The following is a 20,397-nucleotide window of genomic DNA, read 5'->3' on the forward strand; positions in this document are numbered from 1 at the left end:
TCCAGCTCTTTCTGTAATACCTATTTCGAATGGATTATTGAGTAGTACTGCTCTGCAATCTCTTGCCCAATTTGCCGTGTTGCCAAGGAACAACATGTCAATGAGAAAGAGGAGGAAACCAAGAACACATCCTCGACAGATACTGGACAAAAAGATGCAGCAGTGGGATGAGAGGCCACTGATGGTGATTCTTTAACTATGATTGGATAGTGAAAAATGTATTGTCAAGTGTAGTGCCAAACTGGACAATGGACTATGTTGGAAAAGGGGTTTGTGTGGTCTACACACATTTGATTGAGAAGGACAAGCAGAGAAGGTTTACCTTTGTCGAAGTCATATTGGGCAGTATTTAACGAAGGCAATGGGGATCTAGCTTACTCGCTGAAGAGCGTGCAGGAGCACTGTGTTTCTTTTTGGGAAGGCTAGCTGAACTAAATGACACTACAGCACTTAACTGGGCAGCAGTAGAAGTTGCCAGCCGAACAGAGGCTGGCAGCTTTATTGACTGGCAGTGCTACCATGGAAGCTGTGGCTGTAACTGGCCCACAACACTCACCCCGCGACCTGATATTGTTGCTGGTTCCCAGGGAGTGATGTTGGAGGAAGGAACAGGGGGTGGGAGTTGAAAGGGATGGGGTGGAAAGGGGGTCAGCAGAAAGAGCAGGGGGATGGCACCATCCTACTCTCCGCCCTTCCGATGCTGGGTTACTCGTTCTGGCACCATGTACCTTCGGACAAGGGACCCTTCCTGGGTATGCTTATCTTAAACCAAAATAGTGACTCTGCTGGGTAAATAACAGCAGTGGCGGATGAGGCCCTTAACTGTCCAAGTAAGGGACACAATGGGTGGTGGACTGGAAACATTAGTCAGTGTGGAAGCAGGAAGGTGGTGGGGTTCATACCGACACAGTTAAATGCCACTCACCAATTCACAGGGAATGTGGGGATAAAGTACCGTCCACAAATTATATTTCGTGATTTTAAGAGTGGAGCCGAATCTGATTGGAGGGTTTGAAACATAAGAGTTTGGGGAAAGATGGGGACTGATTTGTGTACAAGCCTGGAGAAGGAAGGTTGCACATTTTCCCAGTTTCCTCCGGGTGGTCTGGTTTCCGACCAAGGTCGAAAGATGTGCAGGTTAATGCGGGTTCTGGGGATAGGGCGGAGGTGCTGGTCTGGGTAGGTTGCTCTTTCGGAGGGTCAGTGTTGACTCGGTGGGCCGAATGGCCTCCTGCTGCAGGAGGAACAGGATGAGCGTTGGGATCACGGTTGTCGTCAGGGTCAGAAAGTGAGGATCAGGGTCAGAGGGGGTCAGAGTTAGGGGGTAAAGGTCAGATGGCGTCCCCAGAGTCATGATCCAACCCCTCCCACTGGCCCCGCCCCGGAAGTGCAGCTACCGGAAGTACATCTTCGGCTGCCGGAAGACCTGCCGATGTTTCCACTATCGCTTTTCCCCGTGTAAAGATGGCGACGCGGGCGGAGCGGGAGCGACACCAGCGGCAGAATGAGCGGCACCAGGAGCAGCTCCGGGACATGCTGCGGGACAGCAGGGAGTGTGCGGACTGCGGCAGCCGAGGTACCTGGCCCGGGGGGGACGGGGTGTGCAGCCTCCCTTTGCCGAGTGTTCCGCGATTCTCGTACCGGCTCCAGACCCCGGACACACCCGGTGTGAGTCTGGATAGGGGCAGAGACACCGGACACTCCCGGTGTGAGTCTGGATAGGGGGGGAGACACCGGACACTCCCGGTGTGAGTCTGGATAGGGGCAGAGACACCGGACACTCCCGGTGTGAGTCTGGATAGGGGCAGAGACACCGGACACTCCCGGTGTGAGTCTGGATAGGGGGGGAGACACCGGACATTCCCGGTGTGAGTCTGGATAGGGGGGGAGACACTGGACACTCCCGGTGTGAGTCTGGATAGGGGCGGAGACACCGGACACTCCCGGTGTGAGTCTGGATAGGGGGGGAGACTCCGGACACTCCCGGTGTGAGTCTGGATAGGGGCGGAGACACAGGACACTCCCGGTGTGAGTCTGGATAGGGGGGGAGACACCGGACACTCCCGGTGTGAGTCTGGATAGGGGCGGAGACACCGGACACTCCCGGTGTGAGTCTGGATAGGGACAGAGACACTGGACACTCCCGGTGTGAGTCTGGATAGGGGGGGAGACACCGGACACTCCCGGTGTGAGTCTGGATAGGGGCGGAGACACCGGACACTCCCGGTGTGAGTCTGGATAGGGGCGGAGACACCGGACACTCCCGGTGTGAGTCTGGATAGGTGGGGAGACACCGGACACTCCCGGTGTGAGTCTGGATAGGGGGGGAGACACCGGACACTCCTGGTGTGAGTCTGGATAGGGACAGAGACACCGGACACTCCCGGTGTGAGTCTGGATAGGGGCGGAGACCCCGGACACTCCCGGTGTGAGTCTGGATAGGGGCGGAGACACCGGACACTCCCGGTGTGAGTCTGGATAGGGGCGGAGACACCGGACACTCCCGGTGTTAGGCTGGATAGGGGGGGAGACACCGGACACTCCCGGTGTGAGTCTCGATAGGGACAGAGACACCGGACACTCCCGGTGTGAGTCTCGATAGGGACAGAGACACCGGACACTCCCGGTGTGAGTCTGGATAGGGGCGGAGACCCCGGACACTCCCGGTGTGAGTCTGGATAGGGGCGGAGACACCGGACACTCCCGGTGTGAGTCTGGATAGGGGCGGAGACACCGGACACTCCCGGTGTGAGTCTGGATAGGGGCGGAGACACCAGACACTCCCGGTGTGAGTCTGGATAGGGGGGGAGACACCGGACACTCCCGGTGTGAGTCTGGATAGGGACAGAGACACCGGACACTCCTGGTGTGAGTCTGGATAGGGACAGAGACACCGGACACCTCTGGTGTGAGTCTGGATAGGGACAGAGACACCGGACACTCCTGGTGTGAGTCTGGAGAGGGACGGAGACCACGGACACTCCAGGTGTGAGTGTGGATAGGGACAGAGACACCATACACTCCTGGTGTGAGTCTGGATAGAGACAGAGGCACCGGACACTCCTGGTGTGAGTATGGATAGGGACGGAGACACCGGACACTCCTGCTGTGAGTATGGATAGGGACGGAGACACCGGATACTCCCGGTGTGAGTCTAGATAGGGACAGAGACACTGGACACTCATGGTGTGAGCCTGGATAGGGACAGAGACACTGGACACTCCTGGTGTGTGTCTGGATAGGGACAGAGACACCGGACACTCCTGGTGTGAGTCTGGATAGGGACAGAGTCACTGGACACTCCCGGTGTGTCTCGATAGGGACAGAGACACTGGCCACTCCTGGTGTGATTCTGGATAGGGACAGAGACACTGGACACTCCTGGTGTGAGTCTGGATAGGGACAGAGACACCGGACATTCCTGGTGTGTGTCTGGATAGGGACAGACCACGGACACTCCTGGTGTGAGTCTGGATAGGGACAGAGACACCGGACATTCCTGGTGTGTGTCTGGATAGGGACAGACCACAGACACTCCCGGTGTGAGTCTGGATAGGGACTGAGACACCGGACACTCCTGGTGTGTGTCTGGATAGGGACAGAGACACCGGACACTCCTGGTGTGAGTCTGGATAGGGACAGAGACACCGGACACTCATGGTGTGAGTCTGGGTAGGGACTGAGACATCGGACATTCCTGGTGTGTGTCTGGATAGGGACAGAGACACCGGACACTCATGGTGTGAGTCTGGATAGGGACAGAGACAACGTCTCTCCTTGTGTGAGTCTGGGTAGGGACTGAGACACCGGACATTCCTGGTGTGAGTCTGGATTAGGACAGAGACACCGGACACTCCTGGTGTGAGTCTGGATAGGGACAGAGACAACGTCTCTCCTGGTGTGAGTCTGGATAGGGACTGAGACATCGGACATTCCTGGTGTGTGTCTGGATAGGGACAGACCACGGACACTCCTGGTGTGAGTCTGGATAGGGACGGAGACATCGGACATTCCTGGTGTGTGTCTGGATAGGGACAGACCACGGACACTCCTGGTGTGAGTCTGGATAGGGACAGAGACACCGGACACTCCTGGTGTGAGTCTCGATAGGGACAGAGACACCGGACACTCCCGGTGTGAGTCTGGATAGGGACGGAGACACCGGACATTCCTGGTGTGAGTCTGGATAGGGACAGAGACACTGGACACTCCTGGTGTGTGTCTGGATAGGGACAGAGACACTGGACACTCCTGGTGTGTGACTGGATAGGGACAGACACCCCAGACACTCCTGGTGTGAGTCTGGATAGGGACAGAGACACCGGACACTCCAGGTGTTTGGATAGAGACAGAGACACCGGACACGCCTGGTGTGAGTATGGATAGGGACAGAGACACCGGACACTCCTGGTATGAGTCTGGATAGGGACAGAGATACTGGACCCTCCTGGTGTGAGTCTGGATAGGGACAGAAGTACCGGACATTCCTGGTGTGAGTCTGGATAGGGACAGAGATACTGGACTCTCCTGGTGTGAGTCTGGATAGGGACAGAGACACTGGCACTCCAGGTGTTTGGATAGAGACAGAGACACCGGACACTCCTGGTGTGAGTCTGGATAGGGACAGAGACACCGGACACGCCTGGTGTGAGTATGGATAGGGACAGAGACACCGGACACTCCTGGTATGAGTCTGGATAGGGACAGAGATACTGGACCCTCCTGGTGTGAGTCTGGATAGGGACAGAAGTACCGGACATTCCTGGTGTGAGTCTGGATAGGGACAGAGATACTGGACTCTCCTGGTGTGAGTCTGGATAGGGACAGAGACACTGGCACTCCTGGTGTGAGTCTGGATAGGTACAGAGACACCGGACACTCCTGGTGTGAGTCTGGATAGGGACAGAGATACTGGACTCTCCTGGTGTGAGTCTGGATAGGGACAGAGACACCGGACACTCCTGGTTTAGGTCTGGGCATTGAGCAGTGGGTTGGGTGCTGTTGGAGCCCTGTTAACCAGCTGGGAAAAGATTCAATATTTAACAGTCCGTGAATCTGCTATCAATGAGCTGTCAGTGTCACTCGGTGTGCACATAGTATCCCAGTGTATGTACATTAGTTGGTGTTTTTGATGTGCCCTGAATCATAAAATCCCTGCAGTGCCGAAAGAGGCCATTTGGCCCATCGAATTAGCACTGACATTTTGAAAGAGTCCCTATCTGTTCCCTAAGCCGCACGCTAAACCTGTAACCCAGTAACACCACGTAACCGTTTTGGATAATAGGCAATTTACATGGCCAATCCCCTTAACCAAGTTTTGCAGCAGTCAGCATTGACCTTTTCCAGTGTTTGGTTCACTCTGAAGCTGTCTGTTTTATCATTGCTGGGAAGCAGGCTTGTAGTTGAGTAATTCCCTACCCTGAATGCAGCCCGTGTCTCAGGCTGCTTGTCTGGTTTGAGTCAGCAATGCAGATTTGTTCCATACATCAGTGAGTGGAGGTTGGGTGGATCTGTAGTGTTTAGCAAGTGAAGTTTAATTTCATTTTCTTGCCTTTAAAAAGAACAATCCCCCAATATATCTTTCCTTTGCCTGACGTAAGGTGCCCTTTGTAGAACTGGAATCAGGTGGGCTGTAGCATGCATCACATTTAAGTTTGATGTCGGCCTTGCTGGACATTGCAACCAGGCTGATTCGGGAATCAACAGGGAACAATTTTGTAAGGAATACTTGCCTTTATCCAATCTACAGGCAGCATGTTTGAATGTGAGCGCATTGACATGAGAGGGTTTGGAAATATCAGAAGCTCACGGTTATCTGTAATAAACCATATTCCAGTGAAGTTGGTTCTTGGGCCATTTTTGTACAGCCTGCACACAGCCATTTGTAAAGAAACTACCAGATAACAACAGGATGAGATATTGAAAATTGTTTTTTTGGTCTTTTTCTTGGAAGTGGGCAGTAATACCTCATCAGTGCTGTGCTGCCGGGAAGTATTTTAGGAACTCCGTGAGATTGCGCAAGTTTACGAGGCCAGGCTGCAAGCATCCTGGCTCAGTTTAAAGCCATGATTCCTGTTAATAAGGAACGGTCTGCCAGCTTCACTGAGCCCCCTCCTCCTCCCCCTCCCCCCACCGCAAAGGCCAGATTGATAAAGGCAGTAGATTTGATTCTGCAGCTTGGTTCTGTGAAGCTTTGTAATGTGGCTTCACTTGACAAACTGGAAGAGTAACCATTTCCTGAATCCCTTCAGGCCGTGTAGCCTTTCACCTCGTTTAACATGCTGCACACGATTGTGTCACTCACTTCCTTTTTCTGTTTCCCTTCTGAATAGGTCAAGTATGGAATCATTTTTTGCTGTTGTTTTTCACAAAATACCCCAATGGTTTTGGGGCTTAGCAGTGCTTTCCTGTGGGATAATTCCTTCTGTTGTCAGGAAATAAGCATTGCTGGCCAGGACAGCATTTATTACCCATTCCTCATTGTCTTATGGGAATTGAGGTCTGCAGTGCAGGTACACCCACAGTGCTGTTAGGGAGGGAGGTCCAGGATTTGTACCCAGGAAAGGCCAATATATTACCAAGTCAGGATGGTGAGTGACTTGGAGGGGAACCTCTAGGTGGTGGTGTTCCCCATTTGCTTTTCACCTTTGTCCGTCTGGGTGCTCGAGATTGCGTGTTTGGTACGTGATGTGGAATATTATTCTGATCAGTGCATTCTTTGTCCTTCATCCTGTGCCAAAGTGAATGCCAAAGACACAGATTGAGAATGGGATTACTTTCCCCTTAGACACATACAAACTAGGAATACTTTTCACTGTACCTCAGTACATGTGACAATAAACAAAATCCAAATCCAGGATAGGCCAATCGGTCCATCGAGCCTGCTTCATCATTCAATGAAATCATGGCTGATCTGATTGTGACCTCAGCTGTACTTTCCCTCCCACCCCTGTACCCTTTGACTCCATTGTCAATCAAGAATCTATCTAACCATAATGCCGATTTGGGTGAACCACAGATTTGAGCCAGGGAAGTCTGACGGAAATTTTCTGAAATGGGAGGAGAAGGGGATTAACACATTAAAAGATTTGTTTCTTGGGGGTCGGTTTGCAGTATTGATGTGAGCGAAGTATGGGCAGGAGCAGGGGGAAATGTTTAGATAAATGCATGTTCGAGATTTTTGCCAGGGTGGAGATACAGAGTTTCCCAGTGGAGCCAACCACCACATTGCTGGAGGAGGTGCTGACGACGGGGGGGACTGGAGAAGGGGGTTTACGGGGCTATTTTGGAAAAGGAAAAGGCACCACTGGAATGGATAAAAGCAAAGTGGGAAGAAGAGTTGGGAGACGGTATGGAGGAGGGGTTCTGGTGTGAGGTGCTCCGGAGAGTGAACGCCTCCACCTCGTGAGCAAGGTTGGGGCTGATACAGCTGAAGGTGGTATATAGAGCACACCTCACAAGGGCGAGGATGAGCCGAGTCTTTGAGGGGGTAGAAGATGTGTGTGAACATCGCAGTAGGGTGGCCTGCAAATCACGTTCATATGTTTTAGTCCTGTCCAAAGCTGGAGGATTACTGGAAGGTTTTTAGGGTAATTTCTAAAATGGTGCACGTGAAACTGGACCCGGTCCCTCGGGAGGCCATATTCGGGGTGTCGGACCAGCCTGAGTTGGAAACGGGAGCCGAGGCAGATGTTGTAGCCTTCACCTTGTTGATCACCCGAAGGCGGATCCTGTTGGGATGGAGAGCAACCTGGCGTGCCCTGGCATGGCGGGGGGACCTGCTGGAATCCTTGACTCTTGAGAAGGTTAAGTTTGAACTGAGGGGAAGGATGGAGGGGTTCTACGATTCATGGGCGTTATTCATTATGCACTTTCAAGAATTAGATAACATCGAACATTAGTATTGGGGGGGCTGCATATGTTAATGGTGACTATGGGTGATTCCTGATTGCTTTTTGTTATTTGTTTATGTTAACATGCGGGCAGTTTGAGGGTTCGGTGGAAGGATGGGATTGTTGTTGTTGATATGGGGATTGACATTATATTCATTACTGCTTATTGTTTATTGTTGGTGGGTGCAAATTTGGGAGAAAATGTGAAAAAGGAGGAAAATAAAAATAATTTTTTTAAAAAATCTACCTAACCCAGCCTTAAAAATATTCAATGAACCAACCTCCACCACTGCCTGGAGAAGAGTTCCAAACACACTCAAGCTTCTTAAAGAAAAAAGTTCTCCTCTACCCTTGATGGCGTAACCCAATCTCATGCACTTCTAATCTGAATTAATAATCTTTATTGTTACAAGTAGGCTTACATTAACACTGCAATGAAGTTACTGTGAAAAGCCCCTAGTCGCCACATTACGGCGCCTGTTCGGGTACACCGAGGGAGAATTCAGAATGTCCAATTCACCCAACAGCGCATCTTTCGGGACTTGTGGGAGGAAACCGGAGCACTCGGAAGAAACTCATGCAGATAATAATATAATCACTTATTGTCACAAGTAGGCTTCAATGAAGTTTCTGTGAAAAGACCCTAGTCGCCACATTCCGGCGCCTGTTCGGGGAGGCCGGTATGGGAATTAAACCCACGCTACTGGCCTTGTTTAGGGGCTGGTTTAGCACACGCAGCTAAATCGCTGGCTTTTAAAGCAGGCCAAGGCAGGCCAGCAGCACGGTTCGATTCCCGTACCAGCCTCCCCGAACAGGTGCCGGAATGTGGTGACTAGGGACTTTTCACAGTAACTTCGTTGAAGCCTACTTGTGACAAGCGATTTTCATTTCATTCATTGTTCATTACAAACCAGTGATTTAGCCCACTGTGCTAAACCAGCGCCTGATACAGGGAGAATGTGCAGACTGCGCACAGACAGTGACCCATGCCAGGAATCGAACCTGGGACCCTGACGGTGTGAAGCAACAGTGCTAACCACCTGCCGCCCCTTAGCCTGTTCCATACTGACTGCAAACCAGTGCAACGTCATGCGAGAAGTTTCCACGTATTCCAGTAGGTCAGTACCTTGTACAGCACTCGCTGTTTCCTGGTTGGGTTTCCTGGGCTGAATTGACTGATTTTGGTTGTGGTTCTGGCTGGAAAGAAGAGAAGGTCAGCAGGACCTCCGTTTCTAATTACTTTCTGCGAATCGGCTGGCTAAAGCAAGTGTAGACATTGAGGAAAGTCCAAGCAGTCTCACTGTGATGCCACCCTTCGTTAAATAGCCTGTTAATGGTCATAGCCCAGACTTGTGCATAAAGAGTCCCGGCTTGATTGAGATAGGAGGGGCGTGAGGGGGCTTTGGGGCCTCTGGAAAGGCATGCTAAGATTGAGGGCAGATTCGAGGAAGAAATAGAATGAAAAACTGGACAAGAGGCAAAGGGAAAGCTGTGGTGTATTTGATAACAGAGTGGCAGGGGAATATAGAGTGATGCCAAGCTCAAGATTATTCTTCATGTGTTCAAAATAAAATTCACTGTGGAGAGTAAGCGATGATCATTCATAATGTAACTGTTGACGAATCCAGGCAGCTACTAACTAGAAAGAATGAGGTTATGTGCTGCTCAGGTCTCAGCTCATGTATTTGAATCATAGAATCCCTACTGAAAGTGGCCATTCGGTAAATTGAGTCTGCACCGACCCTCTGAAAGAGAACCCTACCGAGACCCAAACTCACACCTTATCCTCACCTAACCCTTAGAATGTGATAACATCCTGATGATCTGTTGAGTGACGGATAAATAGCCAGGAGATAATGCAACAAAATCTTTCACATCCACCTTGAGAGAGTAGATGATGAACACTCATCCAGACCCCTCCGCAGTCGTCCAGTTCCTTCTCCACAGATGCTGTCAGACCTACTGTATTTTCAGTATTTTCTGTTTTTCAGATTCCAGCATCTGCAGTAATTTGCTTGTAACTTGGGATAGATGGAGCCTTGGTTTAACATCTCACCTGAACCACGTTATGTCTCTTATTCATATACTGTATCCCAAATATTAAATCTAATCTGTATTTGAAAGAATCAACACTGGTTATTTGCACCAAGTCCCTGGGAAGTCACTGACCCCCTTGGTCTCTGAAATGATGTGCAACTCGAGGCAGTGAGTTGACAGGCTAGTTAACCATGACCTCACAGTGAATTTGGTCAGTCCTCTCTCATTGTCCATGCTCCGTTTCCCAGTACAACACTTTATCAATTTGTGTACAGCAAGCTCCCAAAAACAGTAACGTGATCATTCAATGCTTTTTTGTGATTTTGGTTGAGGGATAAGTGTTGTCCCAAGACACTGGGGAGAACTCACCTGCTGTTCTGCAAATAGTGTTATGAGATCTTTTATGTCCACATTATAGGGCCGGGCAGGATCTTGATTTATTGTCTGACAGCACTTCCTCAGCACTTCACTGGAGTGTCACTGGAAATTAAGGATATGAGACCAGGAAGTTGGTAAAGGCCATGTGGCTGATTACAAGATGTGTTTACTCAATAAAATGAGGAGCTTGCTGAGGAATTTTGGAGCATTTTCTATGATTGATTTAACAACTGCATTTTATTTTGCTGTAGTGTTAATCATTCTTGGTGATCATTTTTATGGGGAGCTTCCCACTCCGATTACTGTTGTTACGATCCCAGACCAGACCCCAACATTGGTTAGGGTACCAGACCGAAACCCCAATATTTTAGTTTATTTGTAAGACTGGAGAAAGAATGATTCGCTCCAGGAGTGATTACATAAAAATAAATAGGACTTTGGTATTTCTAAAACAAAACTTTGTTATGAATACAGTATTAATCTTTTTAACTTCACACCCGTAAAAGAACAGCTTACAATTGCCCCTTAAGACTACGACTTAATTTCCCATTAAACAACAAGACAATAAGCATACAGCTCTCAATCTATTTTAAATTCAGCAGGCATTGAGTAATGCTTGCTTTATCAAACAGATTTGGCTCCTGTTAGAACCACTGGCTGAATATCTTCAAAAAGCTGGTTCACCTGGCGCATTTCAGCATCTTCCTTGTCCCCGGACAAGATTGCTCTGCTTTTCATGTTATTACTCTTTCATAACTATACTGTGAGAGAATTGTGGACTCAGTCAGGCAGATCGGAATTCAATTTCTCTCTTTCCCAAAGCTTTCTCCAAAACTTACTGCCGCTCTGCATTCCTGGGCTCCACCCAGCAATGACTCATCTCCAAGCTGAAAAACAATTGATCTTTGCAGCTGCAAAGCACATTCACTCCTCGGGGCTTCCCCAGTGAAACCTCATTCCGTTGGACAATTGCACCTTCTGGTTCCGAGAAGCTCCCAGGCCTTTACAAAACAAAATCCTTTTAAAAACATGACCACTGCAGACAAACACATTTTTAAAAACCCAGGCTTTTAACCCTTGACTTGTCCCAATAATTAGAAGCCAATATTCCTAAAATCCTCCATTTGTCACACTGTATTATGGATTCACGCTACACCCCAACACTGTGTTTGTTCCAGGAACCCACACTGGTTTTACTTCATATCACAGTGCAGGAATCCCCTGTCCATTCATCCTGCTATTGAAGCAGTGAAGCAACCCCTGGTCCTTGGTAAAGAGCCTCAGTTAAAGGCTGTAACTTAGCCCCTGGTTTCAGGTGATCGCAGACATAGTTTGGTTACACCCAAGCCTCTGTACTCTACATTCTGTAATTCATCCCCCTATTATGTTTCCCGTCAAATGTTGAACACCAGTGTGGCGGTGCGAGGTAGAGAGACTCTGAATTGCAAAAATATATTTTTCTTCCTCCTCTCTGCTCGGTGATGTGGGTGCAGGTTTTAGCACCTTAAGCTGACTAGATAATGTAGATGGTGGCCAGCTGTGCCACCCTGTTCAAAGAAATCTCCTTATCTAAGGGGGGGATATAACTAGCCATCAAGAGATTGCAACGAGAGTTCACCAGACTAATTATTGGGATGATCTTATGAGGAGAGATTGAGTAAATTGGGCCGGTATTCGCTAGAGTTCGAAGAAGGAGAGGTGATCTCATTGAAACGTACACAATTCTTGCAGGGTGTGCCAGGGTAGGTGTGGATAGGAGTTTTCCCTGGCTGGTGAGTCTAGAATCAGGAGACACCATCTCCAATTAAGGGACAGGACACTTGAGATGAGGAGGAATTTCTTTACTCAGAGGGTGATGAACCTTTGAAATCCTCTACCTCAGAGGGCTGTGGAAGCTTAATTATTGAGCATGCTCAGGACAGAAATGGATAGATTTCTGGATACATGACAGTGAGGGATATGGGTATAGTGGGGACTGATGGTGTAGATGCAGATGATCAGTCGTGTTCTGTTTGAATGACTGAGTAGGCTAGATGGGCCGAATGGCCTGCTCCTGCTTCCTATGTGTCTCTCCCCATTTGGATTCTTCCTGTTCTTATCATTTTAATGTTTTTGGCTGGCACAGGATGGACCGAAGAGGTGCTGTAGACCTCTATGACTCTGCCAGTGTTGGAGCTGCACTGGAACATTTTGGCTATGGTGTGGCCAGATCCGGAGCACAAGTTCAGTACTATTGCTGGAATATTGTCAGGGCCTTGTCTTTGTATTATCCAGCGCCTTCAGCAGTTTATTAATATCACTTAGAGTAAATTGAATTGGCTGAAGACTGGCTTCTGTGATGCTGGGGACCTCCGGAGGAGACTGAGATGGATCATCCACTTGGCACTTCTGGCTGAAGATGGTAGCAAATGCTTCAGCCTTGCCTTTCGCACTGATATGCTGGGCTGCCCTATCATTGAGGATAGGGATGTTTATGCCGCCCCAGCTATGTCATGTGGCAGGACTGCGAGCTTTAATCTGTTCTGTTGGTTGTGGGATAGTTTAGCCATGTCTATGGCATGCTGTATTGGCCTGCAAGCAGACCTGTTTTGTAAAATAAAAGCGAATTACTGTGGATGCTGGAATCTGAAACACAATGCCGACATTTTAAATTAAATTTCCTTCCACCTCCGGGAGAAGCCTAATGTTGATCCTCTGAAGTCAAACTTTATTTTCTCGAGGCTAAGAAACCCAGCCATGTCACTAACCCAGGTCTCTACACTCGGGGGCTCCGAGTCCCTCCACATTAACAAGATCCGTCTCTGGGCTACCAGGAAGGCAAAGGCCAAGACGTCGGCCTCTTTCACTCCCTGAACTCCCGGGTCTTCTGACATCCCAAAGATCGCCACCTCTGGACTCGTCACCACCTGAGTTCCAAGCACCTTGGACAATGCCCTGGCAAACCCCTGCCAGAACCCTTCAAGCTTCAGGCATGCCCAGAACATAACACATGGTTTGCAAGGCTCCCTGCACACCTCGCACATCTGTCTTTCACCTCAAAAAAAACTTGCTCATCCTTGCCGCCGTCATGTGTGCCCGATGCACCACCTTAAACTGTATTAGACTGAGCCTGGCACATGAGGAGGAATTGACCCTACTTGTGGCTCTAACTCTTCTCCTAACCCCTCCTCCATTTGCCTTTAAGCTCCTCCACTGGGGTTTCCTCTGCCACCAACAGCTCCTGGTAGATATCTGACACCTTCGCCTCCCCCACCCAGGTACCGGACACCACTCTATCTTGTATCCCCCGTGGCGGCAGCAGCGGGAAGGCCATCACCTGCTTCCTCAGGAAGACCCGCACTTGTAGATACCTAAAGCCATTCCCTGGCGGCAATTAAAATTTGTCCTCCAGCGCCTGTAGGCTGGGAAAGCTCCCATCGATAAACAGGTCACCCGTCCTTCTAATACCCACCCTCTGCCAGCTCTGGAACCCGCCATCCATCCTGCCCAGCAGGAACCTATGGTTATTACATAACGGGGTCCAGACCGACACGCCTTCCACCCTCTTGTGTCTCCTCCATTGCCCCCAGACCTTCAATGTCGCCACCACCACCGGACTTGTGGAGTAGCGGGCCGGCGAGAACGGCAGAGGTGCCGTTACCAGCGCTCCCAAACTGGTGCCTTTGCATGACGCCGCCTCCAACCGCTCCCATGCCGACCCCTCCCCCAATACCCACTTCCTAATCATGGCAATGTTAGCCGCCCAGTAGTAGTTGCAAACATCCAGCAGCGCCAGCCCCCTCCCCCCGGACTGCGTTCCAGCAGCTCTCTTTACTCGCGGGGTCTTGTTCGCCCACACAAATCCCGAGATCTTATTCACCCACTTAAAAAAGGCCTTGGGGATGAAGATGGGAAGGCACTGGAATACAAATAGAAATCTGGGGTGGGCCGTCATTTTCACAGTCTGTACCCTCCCCGCCAGTGACAGCGGAAGCATGTCCCATCTTTTAAAGTCCCCTTCCATTTGTTCCACCAGCCGGGTCAGATTAAGCTTATGCAACAAGTCCCATTTCCGAGCCACCTGTATGCCCAGGTAACAAAAGTTCTTCTCTACCCTCCTCTGCGGCAGCTCACTCAGTCTCCTCCTGTCCTTTAGCCTGGATCACAAACAACTCGCTCTTCCCCGCGTTTAATTTATACCCCGTGAAACTGCCAAATTCCCTTAAGATCCGCATGACCTCCCCCATCCCCTCCAGTGGCTCCGAGATATACAGGAGGAGATCACCCGCGTAGAGCGAGACCCGATGGGCGCCCCCCCCCCCCCCCCCCCCCCCCCCCCCCCCCCCAAGCCCCTGCCAGTTCCTTGAAGCACTCAAACGCTATGGCCAGCGGCTCAATGGCTAGAGCAAATAATAGCGGGGAAAGGGGACACCCTTGCCTCGTCCCCCGGTGCAATTTAACATACTCTGACCTAACCCGGTTCGTGCTCACGCTTGGTACAGCAATCGCACCCACAGGATAAAGCCCTCACCAAACCCAAACCTATCCAGTGCCTCCCACAGGTACTTCCACTCCACCCGATCGAAAGCTTTCTCTGCATCCATCGCTGCCACAACCTCTGCTTCCTCTCCTTCCGAGGGCATCATAACAATATTTAAAAGCCTCTGCACATTAGCATTAAGTTGCCTGCCCTTAACGAATCCAGTCTGGCCTTCCCTATCACTCCCGGGACACAATCCTCTATCCTAATGGCTAAGATCTTCGCCAATAGTTTGGCATCCACATTTAGTAACGAGATTGGCCTGTAAGACCCACACTGTTCAGGGTCCTTCTCCTGTTTAAGAATGAGTGAGATCGAGGCCTGTGACATTGTAGGGGGGAGGATTCCCTTCTCTCTCGTCTCATTGAAGTTCCTCATCAGCAGTGGGCTCAACGCCTCTGAAAATGTTTTAATAAATTCTACGGGGAAGCCATCCGGCCCTGGAGCATTTCCCGTCTGCATGCCCTCCAGCCCTTAATAATTTCTTCTGTCACGATCAGTGCCCCCAGACCCTCCTCCACCCTCGGGAACCTCAACTGGTCCAGAAATTGCCTCATCCTTTCTGCATCCGCCGGGGGTTCTGACTTGTATAGTTTGCTGTAGAATTCCTTAAAACCTTAATTCACACCCTCTGGGTCTGAGACCTAGTTGCCCTCCTTATTCTTTACTCCCCCAATCTCCCTGACCGCACTTCTCTTCCTAAGCTGGTGCACCAGCATCCTGCTCGCCTTCTCCCCATATTCATACACAACACCTCATTTTTAAGGTATGCCTGATGCAACTCCTGGCATGTCCTTCGGCACTCTCCATTGAAACAGGGCTCATCCCCTGGCTTGGTGGTAATGGTGGAGTGGGGGATATGCCGGGCCGTGAGGTTGCACATTGTGGTTGAATACAATTCTGCTGCTGCTGATGGCCCACAGCGCCTCATGTTTGTCGAGTTGCTAGATCTGTTCCAAATCCATTCTATTTAACACGGTGATGGTGCCACACAACATAATGGAAAGTATTCTTACACAGGACTTTGTCTCCACATAGACTGTGCAGGTACTGCCATGGACAGATAAGCCTGCAACAGAAAGATTTTTCCCTCTTGTTGGTTTCCACACCACTTGCTGCAGGCGCTGTCTAACAGCCATGTCCTTTAGGACTCGGTCAACTCAATCAATAGTGGTGATGGACATTGAAGTCCCCCACTCAGAGTACATTCTGTGCCTTTGCCACCCTCAATGCTTCCTCCAAAAGGTGTTTAAAATTGAGGACTACTGACTCATCAGGGCAGCATGGTAGCACAGTGGCTAGCACTGTTGTTTCACAGCTACAGGGGCCCGGGTTCGATTCCCGGCTTGGGTCACTGTCTGTGCGGAGTCTGCACGTTCGTCCTGTGTCTGCGTGGGTTTCCTCTGGGTGCTCCGGTGTCCTCCCACAGTCCAAAGATGTGCAGGTTAGGTGGATTGGCCATGTTAAATTGCCCGTAGTGTCCAAACGGGTTAGGTGGGGTTACTGGGTTACAGTGATACCTCCACCCTACTTAAGTAGGGTGTTCTTTCCAAGGGCTGGTGCAGACTTGATGGGCCGAATGGCCTCCTTCTGCACTGTAAATTCTGTGATCAGGTGTGGGGGTGGGGAGCGAATGTGATAATCAGCAGGCGGTTTCCTTGCCCACGTTTGACCTGATGCCGTGCACCTTCTTGGATTTGAGAGTCCATGGTGACGTCTTCCAAGGCAATTCCATGCCGATTGTGCTGGGTCTGTCCTGCCGATGGGACAGGGTTGTGATGGTGTCTGGGGTGTTGTCTGTCAAGTATGATTTTGTGTGTATGACTATGTCGGGGTGTTGCTTGGTTAGTGTGTGAGAAAGCTCTCCCAACATTGGCACTCGCCCCCGGATGTTGCAATGATCACTTTGCAGCATTGACAGAGCTCCGTTTCCCATTGTCGTTTCCAGTGCCTCGATCTAGGCTGAGTGATCTGTCCAATCACATTCCTTTTTGACTGACTGTAAAAGTTTTTACAGGTGTGAAAAGAAAAAGATTGGTGAAGACAAATGTTTTCAGAAGCAGAGAAGGGGATTTATAATGATGAACAAAGAAATAGCTGGCCAATTAAATGCATGCATTTGTTCTGTCTTCACAAAGGAGGACACAAATAATGTACGGAGATGTTGGGGACATCGGGTTTGGTGATAGGGAGGAACTGAAAGAATTCCATTTAAGTGGAGAATGGTATTGGGGAAATCAATGGGATTGAAGACCGATAATCCTCAACGCCTGATGATCTACATCCCAGAGTACTTCTGAAGTTACCCTTCATAAGAAATAGTGCATGGATTGGTGGTCATCTTCCAAGACTGCATAGACTCTGGAGCAGTTCCTGCAGATTGGGGGGTAACTAATCTAACCCCACTATTTAAAAAGGGAAGTAGAGAGAAAACAGGCAATTCTCGACCAGTCAGCTGAAATCGATAGTGGGGAAAATTCTATCGTCCGTTGTAAAAGATTTAACAGCAGAGCATTTGGAAAAAGTTGGCAGAATCGGACACATGGATTTACGAAAGGGAAATCATGCTTGACAAATCTACTAGAATTCTTCAAGGATGTAACTAGTGGAGTTACACGAACCAGTGGCTGTTAAACCAAAGAGAAAATGCTGGAAAATCTCAGCAGGTCTGGCAGCATTTGGAGGGAAAGAAAAGAGTTCGCATTTCGAGTCCAGGTGACCCTTTGTCAAAGCGAGTGGATGTGGTTTATTTGGACTTTCAGAAGGCTTTCAACAAAGTCCCACATAAGAAATTAGCATGTAAAAATAAAGCACAAGGGATTGGGGATGGTGTATTGAGATAGATAGAAAACTGGTTGGCGGTGGCGCAGTGGTTAGTGCTGCTGCCTCGTGCCGCCGAGGTCCCAGGTTCGATGAGTCACTGTCCGTGTGGAACTTGCACATTCTCCCCGTGTTTGCGTGGGTTTCGCCCCCACGACCCAAAAGATGTGCAGGGTAGGTGAATTGGCCACACTAAAATTGCCCCTGAATTGGAAAAAATGAATTGTGTACTCTAAATTTATTTTTAAAAAAAAAAGAAAACTGATTGGCAGACAAGAAACAAAGAGTCGGAATAAATGGGCCATTTTACCAATGGCAGGTAGTGTCTGGTGGGGTTCGGCTGGTATCAGTGCTGGGACCCCAGCTATTCACACATAAATAAATATATGTGTAATGGCAGATGCAGTATAATGTGGCTAAATGTGAGGTATCTACTTTGGTAACAAAAACAGGAAGGCAGATTATTATCTGATGGCTATAAATTGAGAAAGGGCCATGTGCAACGCGACCTGGATGTCCTTCTACACCAGTCACTGAAGATAAGCATGGAAGTGCAGCAAGCGGTAAAGAAGGAAAATGGGATGTTGACCTTCAATGCAAGAGGATTCAAGCACAGAAGCAGGGATATCTTGCTGGATATATACAGGGCCTTGTTGAGGCCACACCCGGAATATTGTGTGCAGTTTTGGTCTCGTTATCTGAGGATGTTCTTGCTGTAGAGGAAGTCCAACCAAGGTTTACCAGACTGGTTCCTGGGTTGGCGGGACTGACATAGAATCATAGATTTTACAGTGCAGAAGGAGGCCATTCGGCCCATCGAGTCTGCATGACCCTTACAAAGAGCACCCTGCTGAAGCACACGTATCTACCCTAACCCCCAATTAACAGTTTTTGGACAAATCCACCTAACCTGCACATCTTTGGACTGGGAGGAAACCGGAGCACCCGGAGGAAACCCACGCAGACACTGGGAGAACGTGCAGACTCCGCACAGACAGTGACCCAAGCCGGAATCGAACCTGGGACCCTGGAGCTGTGAAGCAACTGTGCTAACCACTATTCTACTGTGCTGCCCCACGTATGAGGAGATTGAGTCGGTTAGGATTGTATTCGCTGGATTTAGAAAAATATGGAGGGGATCTCATAGAAACCTATAAAATTCTAACAGGATTAGACTGGGTAGATGCAGGAAGGATGTTCCCGATGGTGGGTGTGTCCAGAACTAGGGGGTCACAGTCTGACGATATGGGTTGGACCATTTAGGACTGAGAAATTTCTTCTCAGCGAGCATGTCGAATTTGCTACCACAGAAAGCAGTTGAGGCCAAAACATTGTTTTCAAGAACGAGTTGGGTATCGAACTTGGAGTGAAGGGGATCAAATGATATGGGGTGGAAGGCAGGAACAGGCTATTGAGTTGGATGATCAACCATGTTCATAATGAATGGCGGAGCAATCTCGAAGGGCCGAATGGCCTCCTGCTCCTATTTTCTATGTTTCCATGTCTTTGACTTCCTAGCGGTTTGGTACAACTGAGTGGCTTGCTCGGCCATTTCCCAGGACTTTGAGACAACCACATTGCTGTGGATTTGGGGGTCGCATCTAGGCCAAATCGGACCAGTAGATTTCTTTCCCTAAAGGACAATAGTGAGCCAGATGGGATTTTACAACAATCAACAATAGTTTCATGCTCACCTTTTAAATCCCAGATTGATTAATTAATTAATTGAATTTGAATCCCACCAGTTGCCGTGGTGGAATTGAAACCCCTGTCTCCAGGGTTACCAGTCCAGTGATATTACCACTATGCCACCATTTTGATCTATTCCCTGAAGCAAAGATTTTGTCAATTCTGCACAAACTCAAGAAGGCATCACCCAGCATGGTTTTACAAAAGAAACTGATCTTCCTGCTGTTGTCTCCCTTACAGACCCATATATCTCATGGGTAAAGTAAAGGTACCTGTAAGTTTATTCAACATGCAGTAAAAGCTTTTAAAATAATTTATAAAGAGAATTTTTCAGATTCCATGTGTAAACGTCTCCAGCATGCAGATCACAAAATTCAGTGGGCTGTGAACGAGAGGAGTTGGAAATGCAGGAAGAATGTTAAAAGATGAGGTTTCAGTCTGCAGTGGTTTTTGACTGCAGATAAGATGTCATCCATGGTGCTGTGATCATTTGATTTCTCCTGCTTTTTCCTTGGCTTTCCATCTTCTTTCCTTACCCCTATCTTCATTAAAAGTGGTGACTTTTTGCCCAAAGATCCTTCTACACTGTGACTGTCCCACCCTCATTGCCTCGCCCAGGTACCAGGCGGGTGGATCCTGAAGATCAGCTGTTGACCTTGAGAAATTTTACTGCTGACATTCGTCGTCTTCTCCCAGTTATCTATAAATAGCAGCAGGCAGGTAGCTACTGTTCCCAGGATCATTCATTTGTCCAATTGGTTCCAGAATATTTTGTTGGTGTTTTGGGGGATAGAATTCCATTTCCATAAAATACATAAATCGGTGGCCTTATTGACAACAAGATGTTTTCTTTCTCCCTTCAGTGAGGGTGCTGACAGTAGCCCTGCTGGTGCTGAGTTAGAGAGGTCTCTGTGGATGATTATAAGTTTCTTATTATGAGATGCCATTGAAGGTTTGATGCCCCACTTGAGACTTCGAGTTAAGGCTTTGGTTGAAATGACGAGTTTGATACACTCCACTTCCCTTTTCAGTTTCCTGTTTTGTGAATATTTATCAGCCACA

General features: G+C 49.1%; 1 protein-coding gene across 2 annotated transcripts in view; it reads left to right on the forward strand.

Annotated features, from left to right (window-relative positions):
* The first annotated feature begins 1,407 nt into the window (after positions 1-1,407).
* LOC140418698 (stromal membrane-associated protein 2-like) overlaps positions 1,408-20,397 on the forward strand; it is an 84,835-nt gene continuing 65,845 nt past the window's right edge. For both annotated transcript variants that reach the window (XM_072502269.1, XM_072502276.1), the window contains exon 1: positions 1,408-1,576. In XM_072502269.1, the coding sequence (XP_072358370.1) occupies positions 1,465-1,576 (112 nt within the window). In that variant the 5' untranslated portion in view covers positions 1,408-1,464. The remainder of the gene's footprint in view (positions 1,577-20,397) is intronic.

This window comes from Scyliorhinus torazame, chromosome 1 (genome assembly GCF_047496885.1).
Source record: "Scyliorhinus torazame isolate Kashiwa2021f chromosome 1, sScyTor2.1, whole genome shotgun sequence".
Classification (NCBI taxonomy): Eukaryota; Metazoa; Chordata; class Chondrichthyes; order Carcharhiniformes; family Scyliorhinidae; genus Scyliorhinus; species Scyliorhinus torazame.